The 19,181-nt window shown below is 65.7% G+C and overlaps 2 protein-coding genes across 8 annotated transcripts; both read right to left on the reverse strand.

Moving 5' to 3' along the window:
• Positions 1-76: 76 nt before the first annotated feature.
• Positions 77-10,462, reverse strand: LOC310903955 (uncharacterized protein). 3 transcript variants are annotated; one of them, XM_083848069.1, is made up of 13 exons: positions 10,300-10,462; positions 4,683-8,861; positions 4,044-4,094; positions 3,664-3,803; positions 3,314-3,478; positions 2,850-3,005; positions 2,469-2,599; positions 2,281-2,369; positions 1,763-1,942; positions 1,456-1,608; positions 1,079-1,198; positions 695-733; positions 77-543 (listed from the first exon to the last, which is right to left on the reverse strand). In XM_083848069.1, exons 1-13 carry the CDS (start codon positions 10,358-10,360, stop codon positions 527-529), a joined length of 5,481 nt encoding a protein of 1,826 aa, XP_083704195.1. In that variant the 5' UTR covers positions 10,361-10,462; the 3' UTR covers positions 77-526. The 3 variants fall into 3 exon arrangements, with proteins under 3 accessions (XP_083704195.1, XP_083704196.1, XP_083704194.1); XM_083848070.1 differs by having other exon boundaries at positions 4,044-6,746; positions 7,369-8,861; positions 10,300-10,448; XM_083848068.1 differs by having other exon boundaries at positions 4,044-8,861.
• A 3,287-nt stretch (positions 10,463-13,749) lies between these two features.
• Positions 13,750-18,985, reverse strand: LOC310904063 (uncharacterized protein). Of its 5 annotated transcripts, none has more exons than XM_083848259.1 (6): positions 18,853-18,985; positions 17,124-17,810; positions 15,232-15,663; positions 15,018-15,134; positions 14,557-14,642; positions 13,750-14,413 (listed from the first exon to the last, which is right to left on the reverse strand). In XM_083848259.1, the coding sequence occupies exons 1-6, from the start codon at positions 18,926-18,928 to the stop codon at positions 14,342-14,344; spliced, it is 1,470 nt and encodes a 489-aa protein (XP_083704385.1). In that variant the 5' UTR covers positions 18,929-18,985; the 3' UTR covers positions 13,750-14,341. The 5 variants fall into 5 exon arrangements, with proteins under 5 accessions (XP_083704385.1, XP_083704386.1, XP_083704384.1 ...); XM_083848260.1 differs by having other exon boundaries at positions 15,232-15,579; positions 17,124-17,870; positions 18,853-18,983; XM_083848258.1 differs by having other exon boundaries at positions 17,124-17,870; positions 18,853-18,983.
• Positions 18,986-19,181: the final 196 nt, after the last annotated feature.

Here is a 19,181-nt window from a genome sequence, read left to right on the forward strand (position 1 = left end):
ACTGGTCGGGCCCTGGTCCCCGCTCCAAGCCTGCCCCCATCCTCCTCCTGCCCCCCCCGACAGACACCACAGTGATGCTCAGACCCTCCGACACTTTATTGAAGAGACTAGATTTAACGAGGACTACTTGTGGTTTCAGAAGAAGTGCAGATGCTCTCTCACACTCACAAATTATTATTTTTCCCCCAGCATTTCTGATCGTGGGGGTGGCCCCATGCAAGGTGACCTGAACCCCCCTGCCAGCACGGGAGGCAGCGCCAGCCCTCGCCCGGCCAGCCTCAGGCAGGGGAGCAGGGACAAGGGACACGGTGGCACTGCCTGTCCCCCTGCCACCAGCGAGGAGGTGGCAGCCTGGGGGGGAAACGAGAACTTCTACGGTGAAGGTGACCACTGGCACGGGGTGACCACTGCCGGGGGGAGCGGGGACACGCAGGGGAACACGCAGGTTTGCTGGGTGTGATCGGGAGCAAAGGACTCGGAGGATCAGCCGTGGTCCAGACCGCGTTGTGGATGTGCATCCCCTGAGTTACTCGTCCTCCTCATCTGCAAAGAAGTGGTGAGAGCTCGGCCATCTCCTACCTGAGGGTCTGGGGTGAGCAGCGCCCCCCCCCAGGGGGATTTCTGCCTCCTGGGGAGGGGGCAGCAGGACTGAGGAGTGGAGGCTGGTGGAGAGGAGCCCCCTGAGCCCGCTCACCTCTCTGCTCCTCTGAGTCGTTGTCTTCCGAGGAATCTGCTGCGGATTGCAAGAAAGACCCAGGTCAGCTCACACCGACAGCCGCTGTCACTGTGGTGTTGCCACCCCCAGCTGCCTGCCTAGGGGAGCGACTGGGTGCTGCATGGAGGGACTGGGTGCTGTATGGAGGGACTGGGTGCTGCATGGAGGAACTGGGTGCTGCACGGAGCTGCTGGGTGCTGCACGGAGCTGCTGGGTGCTGCACGGAGCAGCGGGACCCAACCTGCTTACCCTCCCCATCTGACCTGCCCAGGGCTCTTCTTGCATTAACCGGGGGTGGCTGGGACGTCCCCTGCTTTGTTGCAGAGGCTGCATCGCCCCAGCACACAGGGGCTGGGGACCCACCCATGCCAAGTGCCTGGTATCCGTCACAGCCGATCCTCGGCCTCTTCTCGCCGTAGCGGGCGCAGAGGCGGGCGCTTGCCGCCTGGTTGCAGCACCAGTCGTACAGCTTCAGCTCCTGGTCTGGGGACAAGGATTAAAGAAATCAGAAGCAGGGACTGCTGAGTGGAGAAGAGTGGGGGCAGCTGGCTCCGAGCAAGCAGGGCGCTCGCCGCAGCACAGCCCCGTGCACCCCCCAAAGTGCCAGAAGACAGGGTGGCACGGGGATTAAAACAATTTATAGGCTCCAGTTGGTGCCATGCAGCTTGGCACGGGGATGCTTCCAGCCCACCCATGCCTTGGTTAGCAGCTCTGGGATGCCCGAGGCCGGCTGTGCTTACCACGGTATGGGGACGCCTGTCTGGAGGACCTCCAGTACCTCTCCTGCCGCCCCTCCACGAGCTGCCCCCGGCTGTCGTACAGGCAGCGCACGCCGGCACCATACCGGTTGGGAGAGGCGGAGTGCAGCATGGACACGCGGGCAGACCACCAGCCTAAAACGGGACTGCCATCAGCTTTTGGGCGCTGCAGGGGTCCCAAAGGGGATGGCGGGGTCCCCCCCTGGAGGGGACACCGAGGAGGGGACACCCAGGAGGGGACACCCAGCCACCCCGCAGGGGACACGCTGGGCACGGCGGTGCCACTTGCCTCCCCGGCTGCTCTTGAAGCGCGGGTCCTGCTGCCCTTGCTGCAGGGAGCAGGGGCAGGCGGGCAGGTCCTGGCTCCATGTCCGCGGCTCCTGCTGCTGCCCCGTCCACGCCAGGCACTTCAGGCGGTAGTTGATGCCCACGCGGCTCTCCAGCTTGTACAGCCACAGCCCACGGAGATCTGTGCAGGAGGGTAGGCACGAGATGTGACCGGGATGCCCCCAGCCCCGGGGACCCCATACACAAATGTCCCCCAATGCCAGGGAAATGGGGGGGAGCAGCACTTGACAAAGAAGAAATCCCCAGGACAGAGCCATGGCACCAAAAATTGATGTGCCAAGGGTGTTTCAGGCTCAGCCTCAAGGCACAGCAGGTGCCCAGGGGTGGCATTTTATGTGCTCGGGGTGAAATCCCACTGACAATGACCTCTCTGAGAGCCTTGCTGCACCAGCTGGATTCCACCCCCGTCCTGGGGATGTCCCCATCCCCCTGCAGAGCTTCCCAGGGCCGTGCCCCTACCTGTGTTGTATCCCCTGAACTGGTCGGGGCGATATTTGGCAGCCGGGGGTCCTTGAGTCAGGTCATCGTTGTGGTAAGAGCCATCCCCGCTGCGCAGAGGGAAGGGGGAGAGTCAGGCATCGCCCTTCCCGGCTCGGCTCAGCCAGCAGCCCCGGTGCAGCCCTGTGCTATAACACCACGCACAGTACCTGGTGTAGCCGATGAGCACGTTCGCAGCCGGCAGCTGGCTGTAATCCCACCGCATGCCCCCGTCCTGGTACAGGAGCAGGACATAGGACCTGAAGCCGTCGGTGGTGAGGACCGCTTGGTACGTGTTCGTCTGGGGAGAAGCATGGCAGGCGGATAAGAAGCCGAGCAAAGCCGCTGGGTTTAAAACTAAATTTAAAATAGGGTGCGGGTCGCTGCAGGTGGTGGTGGAGAGAGGGCCTGGCTTCCTGACACAACAAATGGAGGCTGGGTGGCTTCAGGACTGACATTTTTGGCAGAAACAGCTCCTTCTGTGCAGGCACCCATGGGTGCAGCTCTCACCTTTAGCACCCGGCCACCCCCGAGCCCCGGCAGCCCCTTACCCTCCGGCTGTCGCCCCGCGCGCCATAGGCAGGCGCCTTGTCCCAGGTGACCTTCAGGGTCCAGGCTGCAGAGTAGGAGGACCTCAGGTACCGCCGGACCTTCGCCTCCACGTCGCGGATGAAGGGCGGCTTCTCCGAATTCAGGGTGAGGAACTCCTGCGGGTTTAGGGTGCACACACATGCTTTGTCTCCCAGCAAAGCACAGGCAGCGCTGAATTTTGGGTCTCAAAGGGAGATTCATTCGTGATGCTCCGCGCTGAGACTCGTGTTTGGCTGGCAGAGCCTTTCTGCTCAGCCTCTGTGCAGGTGATGGACTCACACAGGACCAAAACCTCTTAGATCTGGCCCAGAAAATTGAAATGCCACCCGCCAGCCCCATCGGTCATACATCCCAAGGGGCATCCGCAAACGTGGATCGCCTAAAGGTGCTTAACACGGTCACGCACAAGGATGGCTTCACCCACCTGATAAAAGGTGGTGCCGGTGCCCCTGGAGAAGTCGGCGTTGTCCCAAAACACGGCGATCATGGGCACCTCCTCGTGGCCGTTGAACCCCCCGGGAGGCGGGTTGGGGTATGCAGGGATGCTGCTGTCAGAGGCTGGGAAGATGATCTGGCCATTGTCTGTAAACTGAGCACAGGGGGAGGAGATGAAATGGCCACGAAGTCGCCTCCTGCCGCAAACGGACCCTGCAAGCATCCCAACCAACCCGTGCCTGCATGAATCCCAAGCCGGGCCCCAGCTCCTGGTGTCTCCCCAAGGTTTTTGGGGGACGGCCGCCCACCCCGCAGCAAGTCAGGGCAATGCAGACTCACGTAGAGAGAGTCGCGGAGGGTTTTGCCGAACGGGAACCCAGTCTCGGGCTTGAAAAGCGGAGAGTTGAAGTCCACTCTCCTTTCCACGTACTCGCGGTCGTTTTCCCTTGGTCCATATCCATAGAGGGACACGGCTGCGACTAGAACAGAAAAACAAACAAACAAACAAAAAAAAACATAGAAAAAATAATTTAAAAAAAAAACTCGGTTATAGCAAAACCTTTGGTCTGTGCCAACACAAATGGCTGAAACCATTTTGCATTCAGAGACACAGGCCGGGCAGCAGGAGAACGGGGGACACCGGGACACCCTGCGCGTCACCTTCCCTTGCAGGATCCCTCTCCCACCCCTCTCCCTGCCCTGCCCGGTGCATCACCTACCTGTGGGGCCGGGCGGAGGGACCGGGGCAGCCGCTGCTGATCGTGGTGGAGCTGGAAGCATGGAGGATGATGCACGGGTGGCGAGAGAGGCTGCCTCATTTTTCCTTGGCCCTGGCAGCCCCTTCTTGCCCCCAGGGCTGGGAGCTGGCAGGGTTGGGCTGCAGGACACAGCTGGATGCAGGGTGGTGGGGGGAGACCCCCCCTGGGCTACCCTGTGGCCTGGGATGGGTGCGGGGATGCTCGCCCCGCCGGTGGCAGGGAGCCCATTTGCAGGGGTGGCGCTGCCCAAGGAGGGGTGCAGGGCTGGGGGCGATGAACCCCCGGCAGGTCCCGGCCCCGGGATGTTGGGCAGGGGGCTGCCAGCAGCGGGGCCAGCGGGAGGAAGGACAGAGAGAGATCCCGGGCTGCCCCCCGCCAGGGGCTGAGTGGGGGTCTCCAAGGCTCCCTCAGCTCCTCCTGGTCCTACAGAGACACCGGGACGTGGTTCCCCAGGCACAGGGCCATCGGTGTCCCCTCTGCCTTCAGCCACCGAGGGTCTGGGGGGGACCACGGGGCCCCCAGGCTGGAGAGGAGGAAGGAAGGGGGCAGCCCCCCCTACGGCAGCCCCCAGCTCTCCCCGTGTCCCCGCGCCCCACTCACTTCCAGAAACCGGAGAGGAAACCGGCGGGGGGCCCGCGGCCGCCCCCGCTGCTGCATCCTCTCTCTCTGAGGCTGGAGGCAGAGCAGGGGCAGCGTTGGCGGGCGCGGGGGCACGTGGGGACTCTTCTCCCAAAGGTGCTGCCATCCCTGAGGACATTTCATATTCGGGGGACCCTGGCAGAGCGCTCCCAGCACCTGCCACCACTGCAGCCAGTGGGGAGCCCAAAGCCGAGGGGCTGCTCCCACTTGGGGTGCCGGAGGCAGAGGGGGGGCCCCCGTTGGGTGCTGGTGCTGAGCTCCCCCCCACGCCCCCAGCAGAGGCAGCCAGCAAGGGGCTGGAGGCATCCGGGGCCACCGGGACCTGGGGCTGCACCTCCCGGGGAGAGGACAGGACGGAGGGGGCCAGCACCCCTGATGTGATCTGGATGATGGCCCCTGCCCCGTCTGCTGTGCCGGCACCAGGGGCAGGTGCCCAAGGGGCCGAGGCTCCCGTTTCTCCTCCGGCCAGCTGCACCACATTGGTTTGGCTCAGGTTTGCATCAGAGAGCCCAAGGTCGGCGCCGCTCTGGATGCCGGGGGCAGGCACAGGGGTCTCCTCGTTGCCTTGGGGGCCAGCAGCCTCCGGGTCTGGGCTCAGTCCTACACCAGCTCCACCAGCTCCAGGACCTCCTGCTCCCTCAGCAGCTCCACTTCTTGTCGGGGCTGAAGAAGATCCCTCGGGAGATGGGGAGGGAGATGCAGAGTGCAGCACGGCTCCCGTTCCTCCACCAGAGGCTCCAGCTGCTCCGTCCAGGTCCTGGGACACCCCCGGGGACTCCCCATTGCCAGCCCCAGCCCCTTCTCCCCCACCTCCTCCTGCAGGAGGATGGGCGCCAGGACCAGCACCCAGGGCAGGCTGCACAGCACTGAGAGCAGCGTCCACTCCTCCCAGGGCACCTGGGCTGGCTGAATCCAAAACAGAGGGTGCTGTGAGCGTGTCCCCGGGAGAGGCAGGACCGGGCAGGGACACGGCACCAGGCAGTAGATCCGTCCCAGCCTCCATCCCAGCGCCAGGAGAGGAGCTCAGGGATGGCTCAGACCCGGTCCTGCTGCCTCCCAGTGCCTGCCCCTCTGCTCCCGGCACCCCCAGGTCTGCACCGGGCAGGACCCCGAGGGTGGGTGATGGGGGTCCCACAGGTCCACGCGATGCTGAGCCGGGGGCATCCAGTGCTGAGCTGAAGCCTGTGCCTGGTCCCTCAGCCCCAGGGAGAGCTGCTCCCGTGGGAGCACCAGCTGCCACCCCCCACGGCTGTGACCCCACAAGGAATGGGGATATGGGGGCTCCCTGGGCAGCACCGAGGTCGGGGTTTGCTGCTGTCTCTGCCCCATCACTGGTCCCAAACGCAGCTCCAGACGCAGCAGGTGGAGGTGGGAAAGCAACACCAGGGGCTTGGCTTGGTCCCAGTCCTTCAGCCCCCGAGAGGTCGGGCTCCAGCCCCACGTAGCCAGGAGCCATGGGACCAGGCGGGGACACTTCTGGTGCCGGAGCTGCTCCTGCTCCATCCCCAGGAGCTGCAGCAGGGGACAGCTCGGTGCTGGGCAGGGCTCCTGCTGGGGCTGCCGGCAGCTCTGCGGTGTCAGCGGGACCCTGCTGAGCGCTGCTGGACGAAGAGCTGGTGTCCGTGTAGGGACTTCTGCTCCCTGGGTTTGCTGCCTCTGCCGTATTGCCTGCGCTCTCGGTGCCCTGCGCCGTGGCGAGCTCTGGGCCGGTTTCGCTGTACGGAGAGCCCTGGGACAGGCGGTCAGGGCCAGGGGCTGCTGCTGGCATGGGGGCTGCTGCACCGTTCTCCAAAGTGGAAGATATTGGAAGTGTGTCACCGGGAGAGGCAGGACCGGGCAGGGACACGGCACCAGGCAGTAGATCCGTCCCAGCCTCCATCCCAGCGCCAGGAGAGGAGCTCGGGGATGGCCCAGACCCGGTCCTGCTGCCTCCCAGTGCCTGCCCCTCTGCTCCCAGCACCCCCAGGTCTGCGCCAGGCTGGACCCCGAGGGTGGGTGATGGGGGTCCCACGGGTCCATGCGATGCTGAGCCAGGGGCATCCAGTGTCGAACTGAAGTCATTGCCTGGTCCTTCAGCCCCAGGGAGAGCTGCTCCCGTGGGAGCACCAGCTGCCACCCCCCACGGCTGTGACCCCACAAGGAATGGGGATATGGGGGCTCCCTGGGCAGCACCGAGGTCGGGGTTTGCTGCTGTCTCTGCCCCATTGCTGGTCCCAAACGCAGCTCCAGATGCAGCAGCAACAGGAGGTGGGAAAGCAGCGCTGGGAGCACCGGGGGCTTGACTGGGCAGGGGTCCTGGTCCTTCAGCCCCTGAGAGGTTGGGCTCCAGCCCCACATGGCCGGGAGCCATGGGACCAGGCAGGGACACTTCTCCCGGTGCCGGGGCTGCTCCTGCTCCATCCCCAGGAGCTGCAGCAGGGGACAGCTCGGTGCTGGGCAGGGCTCCTGCTGGGGCTGCCGGCAGCTCTGCGGTGTCAGCGGGACCCTGCTGAGCGCTGCTGGACGAAGAGCTGGTGTCACCCTGGGTGCCTGCGTAAGGACTGCTGTCCCCTGTGTCCCCTGCCCGTGCCATGTCTGCTGTGTCCCCCTGAGCAGGCCCTGCCAGGCCATTAGGTCCAGAAGAAGCCAGGCTGGCAGCATCCAGAGCTGAATTCGGGATGGTGCCAGCTCCATCCGCTCCCTCAGGAGCAGCGGCTGCTGTACCCCATGGCTGTGACCTCCCAGGGGACAGCAAGGCAGGCACTCCTGGGGCAGCACCGAGGTCGGGGTTCGCTGTTGTCTCTGCCCCATCACCAGCTGCAGCCCCTGGGGGTGGGAAAGCAGCCCCGGGAGCACTGGGGGTGTCCGTGGGGGACGGCAGAGCGGCGGCAAGCTGCGGTTGCCGTTCTCCGGTGGGGCTGTGCCATGGGGCAGGCTGCAGGGAAGGCTCGGCCGGACCCACAGCCCCCGTGGGCAGGGGCAGCGTGATGGATGGGGCTGGGGCATCCGTGTCGCTCTGTGCATCCGTGGGGGCCCTGGAGGCCAGCAGCGAGGTGGCCGTGTCCCCTCGCTCCCCAGGTGCCTCGGGGGCTGCAGGAGCTGGGGCTGAGCCGGGGCTGGCCGGTGACACCGCTGGGGCTCCCTGCACATCTCCATCCCCGCCTCCGGCCGGTCCTGGTGAGGTGGCCGGGCTCAGCCCTGCCTGTCCAGCGAGGAGGGAGGTCTGCCCTGGGTTTTCCGCTGCTCCCGACACTGTCCCATTCTCTGGAGCCAGATGGGATGAATCAGTTGTGCCAACAGCACCATTTACTGCATCTCCCGCATCGCCAGACCCCAGAGCTGCTGGCCCCGGGGTGACACCCACGGACCCACTCGGCACCTCGTCCCACCGTGTCGTGAGCAGCCCCCCAGCCCCGGGGCTGGGGATCGAGGAGGGGGCACTGCCTTCTCCTTGGCTGTCCCCAGGCAGGGTGACACCTTCCTCCGCAGCTCCTGTGGCCGTGGCCTGCCCTTGGCTCAGCAGTGCGGTGACATGGGGACCCAGGGGGCTGCCGGTTGTCGGCTCTGCCCCCGTGGCTGCTGGAGGCAGGGTGGCAGGGAGGGATGTGGCATCAGCCGTGGGCTCCAAGTCCGCTCCTTCCCTTGTCACGGACGCGAGGATGTCCTTGCTCATGTCTGCAAACAGAGGGGTGGCCCCGGGGGGTGCAGCAGGAGCGGCCGCCGTTACATCAAGCTCTGCGCTGGGGGTGAAAGCAGGCTGGGGGGTGAAAACCAAGGCGGCAGCCGAAACCGTCTGGTTTCCCTGGGACGCATTAAGAGACGTGGCCACGTCCGTCACCGCCTGGGGCTCTCCGCTGGGAGCCTGTGTTGCTGCGCTGGGGCTGAGCCCAGCCTCAGCATCGCTCCCCGCAGCCGGAGCACTGGTTGGAGCGCTGGTCGTGGTCACCAAATCTGCCTCGGCCCCGGAGGGGAAGGACGGGCTGGCCGGGCGTCCCGCGAGGATGCTCTCGGTTGTCTCAGTATCAGCCACGGTGGTGCTCGTCCCCGCGGCGCCCAGCGGCAGGGCGCCCCGTGCCTCGCTCGGCGCCGCGGTGGGAGAAGCCGTGTGGGCACCAAACGGCCCCTCCGTGGTCACAGGGACGGCGACGGCGGCCCCGAGCCCTGCAGGGAGCATGGAGCAGGGCGTTACGGGGGGGGGACGGGGCCAGCGGCCCCCTGCTCCTTGGGTGGGAGCACAGGGGACGGTGGGACAGCGGGGCAGGGGTGACACAAAGCAGGCAGGGCTGCAGGCATCCATGTGCCTGCACAAAGGGGAATTTTCCTCCTTTGTTTTGCTCCTTCATGGCGTGGGACAGAGCTCTGCAGTCTTAGGGAAGCCCCTTAGCGCTCTCTGCCTCGCTGCAGAGACACCCCTGGGCGCAGCTTTGCGTTTTTTTAATCTTTTGGGTGTCTGAGAGACATTTAAATATGTTTTACCCAAAGCTCTTTGGCAGAGAGGGCATCCACGGTTTGGTGAAACGTTTGCTGGCTGCAAATGGCTTCTGGCCCACTGCAGCCCCCCTTTCTCTGCCAAAACCCTGCCCCGCACCCAGGCCCTTATCTGCAGGGGGTGGATGGAGACCCCCCCCAACCCCAGGAGCCTCTCCCCAGCCCCAAAGCTGCAGGAGGGGCTGAGCAGCCGCCCATGGGGGCAGACACCAGCCCCATGCTGAGGTCCCACCCAGCCCTATTTTTAGGACAGAGGTGCAACCGCCGGAGGGATGGAGCAGCAGCCCGGAGGATCTGCTGACACTTGGCTCCGGGCGGCTGCAATTAGGGGAGACCTAATCAGCACCCTGCGGGTGAGACTGGGCGTTCAGCCCGCTCCCGGCCCTGGTGCTCCTGTTCGGCAGGTTCCCCCCGCGAGGCCGCCGGCCCCCCAGCAGCAGAGGGGCCTCCCAGGCTCGGTGGCGTGCCGGGAGCTGCGTGCCACAGCAATGACCGCTGCCTCCTGCCCCAGTCCTGGGGTACCCCCCCCCAGCTCTCCTTCCTCCGGGCTGCTTCCTCCCCTTCCCCTTCCTGCCCCGCTCCCGTCTTCGCCTGATGAATTAAGGTGTTTGCAGCAACCCCCCTCCCTTCCCTATCGGCCAGAGGAGATGAGCCGCTTCCCTTCTCAGCTCGGGGAAAACAGTGAGTCACCCGAGTCCCCGAGTCAGGTTATTTTGGCACTCTGCACCCTAATAAATCCATGTTTTATCTTAATTCTTGTGCATAGAGCAGGAAATGCCGTGCACCCTGCGGCGCCCGAGCGGGGATGCTCGTGCAAGAGGAGCCTTAGCATGGAGCTGGGCTGTGGGCGAGGTGGAGCAGCCCTGGTGCACCCCCAGTGCCTGCCTTTGGTGTCCTTGCTGCGGGGGGACCTGGCTGCACCCAACCTTGTGGGGCCATGCCTGCCCCCTAAAACACTTCCCTAGTTTTTTGGTTGCGAAGGACTGCAAGCACTTGTCCTAGGAAAAGCTTCCAATGAAGCCAGGAGGAAAAAAAACATCTCATCCATACCCCCTGGGGCAGATTGCGCCGGGGATTTGCAAGGACTGGGGTAGCAGAATATGGGACATACCATGCAGAATCCATAGGCAGCATCCCACGAAGGCTGGAAGCGTCCATCCCCTGGTCCCCATGCTGCTGGAGCACCGGGAAGCTGGAAGGGAGGCGAGAGCAGCAAGGTGCAGCCCTGGCCCTGCTCTCCTGCTGGAGCTGGAGTCCCACAGGTGCAATCTTGCTCCCAGTCCCTCCTATTTATAGGGATGGCAAAGGAGGCAGGTCCCCTCCCGCCCCCGGTGCTCTGCCTCCACATCCCTGTCCCCAGCCCCTTCCCTCCCCGCCCTCCCCTCCACCTCCCCGGGAGGCTCTGGGGGCCCCCCCCAGCCCCTTACAGCTGGGTGTGGGTTGGGGGCCACCCAAAAGCCACCCCACAGGGACCCGATCCAGGCAGGGCACGGCCTGGAGCAGCGTTGCAGCACCAAAGTGAGCTGCAGAGGTGTGCCTGTGCCTGGGGTCAGGATGCAAGTCCCCCTTGGTTCAGGGTTTCCATCCAAAAGCAGGGGAACACACGGCTGGGGCAGGCCCTGGGGCATCAGCCACCCCCCCCCCCCAGTGCTCCTCCACGACTGGGAGCACTGGGAAGCCCCGACCAACCCCCCCCCCCCAGCATCACCACCCTGTGTGCAGGCACAGCAGTGCCGGGGCGGGTGCTGGGTCGCTGCACCCCGTATCCTCCCCACCCCCGGCCCGTTCCCCTACAGCAGCAATCCCTGCTCCCCACTCGGGGCTCCCCGGCAGCGAAAGGCGTTGCACAACACCTGCCGGTGGGCGTTTGGTAAGCAATTAAACACTGCTTAACCAGCAGTGCCCGCGGGCGGCTCCTGCCCAGTGCCATTAGCGGCAGCACGGCGTGCGGCGTGCCGCCCAAGCCGGCCTCCGTGGAGCTGGCGGCGGTGGCAACGGCAGCGTGGGCGATGCCAGGGGAGGCCAAGTCACGACGAACGCCCGTCACACCAACCCACCCACGCCTTACCCCCTGCCCAGGCACCGGGAGCTGGCCGTAAATCACCGCTCACCCGGAACGATATTGGGAGAGCGGTGGCGATGCGGGGGGACAGTGCCCAAAAGCTCCCTCTCCCCCGCACTCGGCAAAACCCCCTCTTCCCAATTTTGGGCCAGCAGAGCCGAGGCACAGATTGGGGCGAGGGTCCAAGCAGATCCCTGCACCACGGCACCCGCAGCCCTCCTGGGGATCAACACTGCGGGGATCGTCCTCGCCGTGAGCACGGTGTCCCACTCCCACCCTGGGAAGGGGCTGTGCATTAATCCTTCTGCTGTGCCCGAAACCCGTAGATCCTTTTGCTGTGCCCGAAACCAGGATCCCAGCAAGCCACCGGATCCCGCGGGGCTATTTCTCATCCGCAGTTATCGAGGCAGCACAGCACAGGATGGACGCCAGAGCCAAGAAATGGGACAGAGAGCACAGAACTCAGACAGAGCCTGGTTTTGGGGGTTAGCAGGGTCCCACCAAGCCCACGGCGGGGAGATGCTGGATCTGAGGATGGGACCCCCCTGCCTCGGGATTGTGAGTCTGGGGTGGGCAGTGCTGGGAACCCCAGCGCCGGGGGGCTCAGCACCACGCAGCACAGTGTGGCACGGCAGCGCCTTATCGGCCTTCCTGGAATTAATGGGCTGCTTGTTCCAGCCCCGCGGAGATTACGGCATCTCCTGCTGGCAAGGGCATCTGGAGAGGGCTCGGGGGGGGCCGGGTTATCCATCAACCCCGCGGGTTCTGGATCACTTGGTGTGCCGGGCACAGCGCAGTGAAGGGATGAAGGGGAGGGGGACGCTGGAGGGGACACCTAGGTCACCAGGGGCTGGTGACCTCAGCCACGCACCCCATAATGCCACCCTCCGGAGGTGAGGGTCCCCCTGGGTGCCGGGGAGCGGGGTCTGCTCCCAGGGATGATGCTGATGGAGGGGAGCGGGTTACAGCAAGGAGGGTGGGAGACGATTTAAGGGCTGGAAGAGCCCCTCACTGTGAGTGACATCCCTGGCTCAGTCTGCTCAGCTCATCCCAGCGAGCTGATGGTGGCAAAACCCCGTCCTCGTGGGGAGGGCTCCACACCACAGAGGAGAAACCCCCAAAGATGTCCACGTTGGGAAGTGGAGGGTGGGAAATATTCAGACTGGGAACCACAGGACTGGTGCTACGGGCACAGCTGGCTCCCATCACTTTCCCCCAGCTGTGAGCGGGGGCTCTGGGAGGGGTGCAGCTTCCCGGGGCAATTTCTGCGCTCAGGACCGCAGCGGTACCCAGACCCCACAAAGCAGCTGTGGGGGAAAGGCACCAGGCAGCACCGTCGGGGATGTCAGGCACGCAGAGCACGGGCATTTGGCTGTGCTGGAGAGGGCTGGGAGCCTGTCACAGCTCAGCGTCCCCAGCTCTGGATCGGTCCCCAGCACCCCCATCACAGCCGTGTCCCCTCTTCTCCGTCCCAGGATGAGGGCAGAGGGGCTCGGCCAGCCCGGAGCATCTCCTCCCCCTGCCACGACAGCGGTGGAAGGCAGCTGTGCCGGACGGGGATGGTAAGTGCCCCGGTCACCTTTTCATCCCAGCACTTGGGGACCTTTTCCTCCCTTTGTGACGCACTTTGGCTGCAGTCTCCCGGCCTTGGCCCCGAGCCACATCCCGGGGTCTGAAGTTATGGATTCAACAGCCGGCAGGATCAGCCCGGTGGGACTCGGCGTGGGAGGGCTCCTGGCCCTGCGCCACGGCGTGGGCAGAGCGCGAGGATGATTTCCCCAGTGCCCCGCAAGGCGTGGGGAGCGGGGACCCCATCCAGCGGGCTCTGCCCTGGTCCCCCCGCTCTGCACCCCACTGTGCTAATGGCACAAAAAAAGCCCCAAAAAGCCAGGCAGTATCCTGGCTGGGGAACGGCTCTCTGGGGAATTTGGGTGTGCTCCTGCACGCTGCCTTTCCCCGTGGGGAAACGGGTGCAGGTCCGGGAGGCGGATAACCCCGTCCAGCTGGGGCTGGTGGCCGGCAGCAGGTGACACGTCTGCGGGTGACACAGCCCAGAGCCTCAGGGCCAGGCAGTTCCCGTCCTCTCTCTCCCAGAACTGGGGTCACCATCAGCAGGGTCACTATGTGACCACAGCGGGACGTGTTCTTATGTCCCCGTTCGTGCACCCTCCCTGTCCCAGCCCGGCCTGCGACTCACAAAGACCAGAATGAGAGGAGCCAGCAGCGGGCTGGGGACAGATCCTGCCCAAATCGCATCACCCTGGTGAGCTCTTTGGGCTCCAGACCCCGCCGAGCCTCCCCCCTTTGCCCAGACCCTGTGAGCTGGGTGGCTCCGAGGTGCCCTTGTGTCCTGCCTGGCTGCTGGGTGACAGCTCAGGTGCCTGGGAGCAGTCCCCAGGTTTGGTGTCTGCAGCCCCAAACGCCCCCTCCCTCGGTGGGACACGGGCTGCAGGAAGGGATCAGCCAAAAATACCGCCCCCCCCAGTAACAACACAGCCATTTTGGTAATTATTTCACTTTTTAATCTCTCCGCGAGGTGACTTGCTTAGGGTAATAACTGCTTCGGCCTGATTTTATCTGGCTAATTAATCAGTTAATAAATGACTTTGCTGCAGGGGGGTAGACGCTGCGGCCGTCTCCTTAGCCGGGGACTGGAAAAAAACCAGGGAAGGATTTCAGCCCACGGGATTTCCATGGCCCCACGGTGCACGCAGCTGCCCCAGCAGCCGGGGGGGGAGCACCAACGTGGGGCCCCCCGGCTGTGCCCCCACAGCCAGCCAGGTCCTGAAATCTGCTTATTTCAGAGCACGCAGGGGCTGGCAACGGGCTGCAGGGGCTCCTTCCTCGTCTTCCTCAGTGCCATGCATGGCTGAGGGGCTGCAGCGTGGGGCGGGATGCAGAGAGGCAGCGGGGAGGCAGGCAAGAGGGGTGCAGGCGGGCACCAGGGGGTCCCGGGGGACCCGGGTTCAGCAGGATCTGTGCAGATCGCCCCCGAGGGACACAGCGGTGGGGGACGAGGAGCGGCGAGCAGGAGGCTGGGGGCTGGCTCAGGTCCCTGCCCAGCAGGACCTCGGCGGGCGAGGGGCAGCGCTCAGGGTTTCTTCCCTCTCCACTGCATCGTGAAGTTGGCGTGCGGGAACCTGACCTGCAGCCTGTGCTGGAGCTGGGGGCAAAGAACGGCCGTGACACCGCGCAGCATTTACGGGTGGTGCCGGAGGGGGTCTCCTGCCCCCTGTCCCCACCCAGGAATGGACCCCAGACAAAGGAGAGACCCCCCCCTTGGGAAGGGCTGCGGGCACACCTCACCTCGGACACGATCAGGTCCTGCACCTTTGTGTTCCCGACGTCCAGGGAGCTGGCCAGGCGCATCGACAGGAAGATGTGGGACTCCCCTGGGAGCAGAAGACACACAGCTCTGCTTGTTCCCCTTCCACCCTGCGCCATGGCAGGGCCTGGGGTCTCTCCCCAGCACCACGACCAGAGCTGTGCAGGGTCAGGAGTGCCACCCACCCTCAGGCACGGACAGGGGGTGTCTGTGCCACCCTGCTCTGTGCCACCAGCAGGAGAACAACCCTCCGTGCGCACAGCAAACCACGCATCCCACCCACCACCGGTACCTCCAGGCTGAGAACACGGCAAGAGGGGCTGCAGGACACCCCCCAAAAGGCCACCACCATGCCGGGGGGGTGGTGATGCCCATGGGACACGTGTGGCCCTACCAGCCAGACGTCAGAGAAGAGTTTGGGGTCCCAGGAGGTGGCACTTACTGACAGGGCTCCCGATGCCGGGGCAGGCGGGCTGCGCCGTCGGCGGGGCCGTGGAGGTGCTGGAGGTGTTGTTTGGGCTCTGGGTTGAGTTGGTGGCAGGGGAGGAAGGCTCCATGCCTGGGCAAAGCAACGTGGCGTTAGTGCTGCCTGCAGGGAGAGCCAGGGGGTCCTAAACCTGGGGAGGACCCATCCTTCACCCCTCAGCCACACTCACCCGTGGTGGCACCGGGACTCTGGGGTGACGCCTGGGTGTCCGGGGATGTCCCCGTGGCCAGGGTGGAGGTACCAGGGCTGGTCCCATCTGTGGTCCCCAGCAGCTGGCTGGGAGTTGGGGTGCTCCCGGACACCTCTGTGCTGGTGTGGGAGGGGGCTGTGGTGTCCTGAGGGGCTGTCAAGGGCTCGGCTGATGCAGCTGTGTGTGGGGCTGCGGTGGGAAGAGAGGGACTGCTGCTCCCCGGGGGTGTGCCGGGTGTCTCTGGAGTGGAGGCTCCTGTTTCAGGGCTGGAGGGAGGAGCGGAGGCCGTGCCAGTGGAGGCGGTGGTGGGCAGCAGCGCCGTGGTCTCTGTGGGTTTCAGGGAGGCAGAGAGAGCTGAGATCGCTGTAGCATTCAAGTCAGGCAGCCACCTCCTCCCTGAGCTGCTGCAGCCTGCCAGAAGTTAAATAATAATACTATGAAGGGCAAAGGTCTGCTCTCAGCCCCTGCCCAGATGGATGTCTGCTCCCGAGGGCCCCGTCCTCACACAAGGGAGGAGGTGGAAGTCCGCCTCTGCGTCCCGTTCATCCCGCCGAGGCGAGAACAGGCGGCCGCATCCCCAGGCAGCCCCCAGGAAGAGGTAGAGGAAATTTGCATGTGAGGCAGCAGAAATAAAATAAAGCTTGTTGCTTACACGGTGCACAGCACGGCCCCGTTCTCCTGTCGGGAAGGGGCCGCTCAGCAAGCAGCACCCGCAGCGCGTCACCTCCCGTGCCCCCCACTGTGGGTAAAGCCACCCCGGGGCCACCCAGCGCCCCGGCAGCGATGCTCCCCGCGCATCCCCCTCGGCCCTTACCCAGCGCCAGCTCGGACACGGCGAGGCTCAGCAGCAGCAGCAGGGTCAGGAGCAGCCCTCCTCTGTGCCCGGCCATGCCCAGGCGGGCAGGAGCTGATGCCCCCCGGCAGGCCCAGCTCCGAGCGCTCCCCGCAGCCCTGGCACTGCGGTGTCCGCGCTCCCTTTGCCGGATAGAGGCAGAGCGGCCAGGTGGGTGCTTTTATTCCCTGGGCACTCGCAGGGAAGGAAGGGTTTCCACCCAGCCCTGATGCTCCCAGGGATGGGTGCGATGCCCAGCAGACCTCCACCGGCCCCCCAGCAGAGGTCCTCTGCCTGGTGAGGGGACGGCTCCGATGGGAAAAAGCCTGGGGAAGCAGCTGGGCTGCCTGGGGCCGTCCTTGCGCCCCGAGACAGCGGTGATGCTTGGTGCCAGCAGCACCGAGGCCCCCGGGAGACAGCAGCCCGCTCTGCCTGCGGACGAGTAAGCGGCTGAGAGAGCAGGCGGCGCTCAGGAAGGGCGTGCTCCAGCCCAAGGACTTGTCTCCCGGGCCGTCTGCGCAGGCATCACTTCCCCAGAGCGTGTCGCAGCCGCGCGGAGCCGCTTCCTTCTTGTCGGGCTCAGGATCGAGCCCGCTCGGAGGCGCCCGCAGGCACCGTGCACGGCCACACGCGCGGCCGGGACGAAGGCACCCAAGGGTGCCGGGGCGGGGCGCACCAGGGGTGCCCAAGGGACAGGGCTCCGGCGGCGGGGCGCAGCCCCCGGGGCGCCACGGGGAGCGCGCCACCGCGGGGCCACGCCCACCGCCACGCCCACTTCGAGGCCACGCCCAGTAATGGCCACGCCCACCGCCGCCCGCCCATTCATAGCCGGCACCGCCCTGCCGCGGGCCACGCCCCCGATCGCCCGCCCATTCAAACCACGCCCGTTCTGCCCCGCCCATTGTGGCCCCGCCCATCCATGGCCCCGCCCATCCATGGCCACGCCCATTCATGGCCACGCCCGCTTCTCCCGCCCTATATAAAGCCCGCAGCCAGGCGCTGCTGGCCCTGGGGGGCCCTGCCCTTCTCCTGCACTCACCCGTGGTGGCACCAGGGCTCTGGGGGGTGTCTGGGGATGTCCCCACGGTCCCGGTGGTGGTCTCTGGTGGCTGGCTGGGAGTTGGGGTGCTCCTGGGGACCCCTGTGCTGGGGCGGGAGCGGGTCGTGGCGTCCGGCGGGGTTGTGGATGTTGGTGTGGTGGGAAGAGAGGGACTGCTGCTCCCCGGGGCCATGGTGCTGAGCGGTGTGCTTACAGCCGGCCCTTTGCTGGCGCTTGCGCCAAGCGCGGCGCCCACCGAGGTAGAGGGGAGAGATGCGGAGGGAAGCGGGGGCAGCGTGCTGCTTGCAGCTCCTGCCGAGGTGACGCTCGGAGCTGGGGACATGCTGGTCCCCACTGACGTGCCAGCTGCAGCCTCAGACCAGGTGGGTGTCGTGGCTGCGGAGGTTGGGCTTGGGGGTGTGGTGGTGGCGGTGGTGGGCCCCGGCCGTGTGCTGGTGGCATAAGGGAGCAGCGTGGTGCTGGCAGGAGACCCCACACTGTCCCCCACCTCCGATGGGGGGCTGCTGGGGGCTGCCTGGCTGCTGCCCCAGGTTGGCACAGCGCTGCTCGTGAAGGCACCCATCGGCATGCTGGACATCTCTGGGGTGGAGGCTCCTGTTTCAGGGCTGGAGGGAGGCAGGGAGGCTGTGTCGGTTGAGGTGGTGGTGGGCAGCAGCGTCGGGGTATCTGTGGGTGTCAAGGAGGTGGAAAGAGCTGAGGTCACTGCAGCATTTCTGACTGTGGTCCCTGCAAAGAGGTGGGACAGCGAGGCGTGAAAGGCTGGCACCACGATGGTGCTGGGGATGGCCCAGCACCACCACCAGCACGAGTCCCTGGAGGCACCCTAGGCCACGGAGTCAGCAGCGGGGATTTGCTGTCCCGCAGGGGCCCAACACGCGTTCCTCCTGAGCAGCAGCACCCTGCTCGTCGGTGTGCAGGGACAACAAACGCACCAGCACCCCGCTCATCAGTGTGGAAGGACAACAAATGCCCCAGCCTGGCAAACAAGGAACCGGCCGTGGGCACGGCTGCCCTCTGGGCAGAAACACCTTCTGGCACCAGCGATAAGCCCCGTGCCACCCTCCCGGGGGAAGTCAAACAAACCCGTCTGACGGGAAGAGCGGCGCAGGAACCGGTTACCGCGCTCGGGCTGGAATCTCCTCGGCAGTTTACACAAACCTCTCTGCCGCAGATCTTCAGGAACAGATAACGCGATGCATAAATAGTGGTGGCGGGGAAGCCAGCCCCGTAGGAAGGGAGGGAGAGAGGAGCAAATCCCTGCATGCGTGTCAGGGGTGAGCGGCGAGACGTGCTGCAACCCATGTAAGCCCTGTGCTCTGCAGGGGTTGAGGGATGGGGTCAGGGGTTGTTCCCCAGGGCTTGCAAGAGCCCATAAGGCTGGTGAGCCCTGAATTTCCTTCCCTTGCTCTGCAGGACATCAACTCTGCACAGTGCCCAGGGCAAACGCTTGCAGTTTCCCAGTCCTACAACAGCCCAGCACCCCTGCTGGGCAGGCACAGCTCGCAGGGAAGGTGACAACACCTGCAGGGACCCACGCAGCAAGGCGCAGCCCCGGAGCTCCGTGCTGCAGCACAGCAGAGGCCTCCTCTGCCTCCAGAGATGCACGTGAGACGCAATCGAAATAAAACTTGACGTGGGGGCGAAGCCGCCCCGGGGCCACCCAGCGCCCTGGCAGCGATGCTCCCCGTGCGTCCCCCTCGGCCCTTACCCAGCGCCAGCTCGGACACGGCGAGGCTCAGCAGCAGCAGCAGGGGCAGGATCAGCCCTCCTCTGTGCCCAGCCATGTCCAGGAGGGTGGGAGCGATGCCCCCCGGCAGGCCCAGCTCCGAGCGCTCCCCGCAGCCCTGGCACTGCGGTGTCCGCGCTCCCTTTGCCGGATAGAGGCAGAGCGGCCAGGTGGGTGCTTTTGTTGCCCAGGTGCTGGCAGGGAGCGGGGGGGTTTCCACCCAACGGGGCCACTCCCAGGGATGGGCAGGGCGCCCAGCGTGGTACCTGCGGGGAGGGGGCAGCGGGACCCCCAGGACCCCAGGGACATCC

The sequence above is a fragment of the Anser anser genome (assembly GCF_964211835.1).
Source record: "Anser anser genome assembly, chromosome: 9".
Classification (NCBI taxonomy): Eukaryota; Metazoa; Chordata; class Aves; order Anseriformes; family Anatidae; genus Anser; species Anser anser.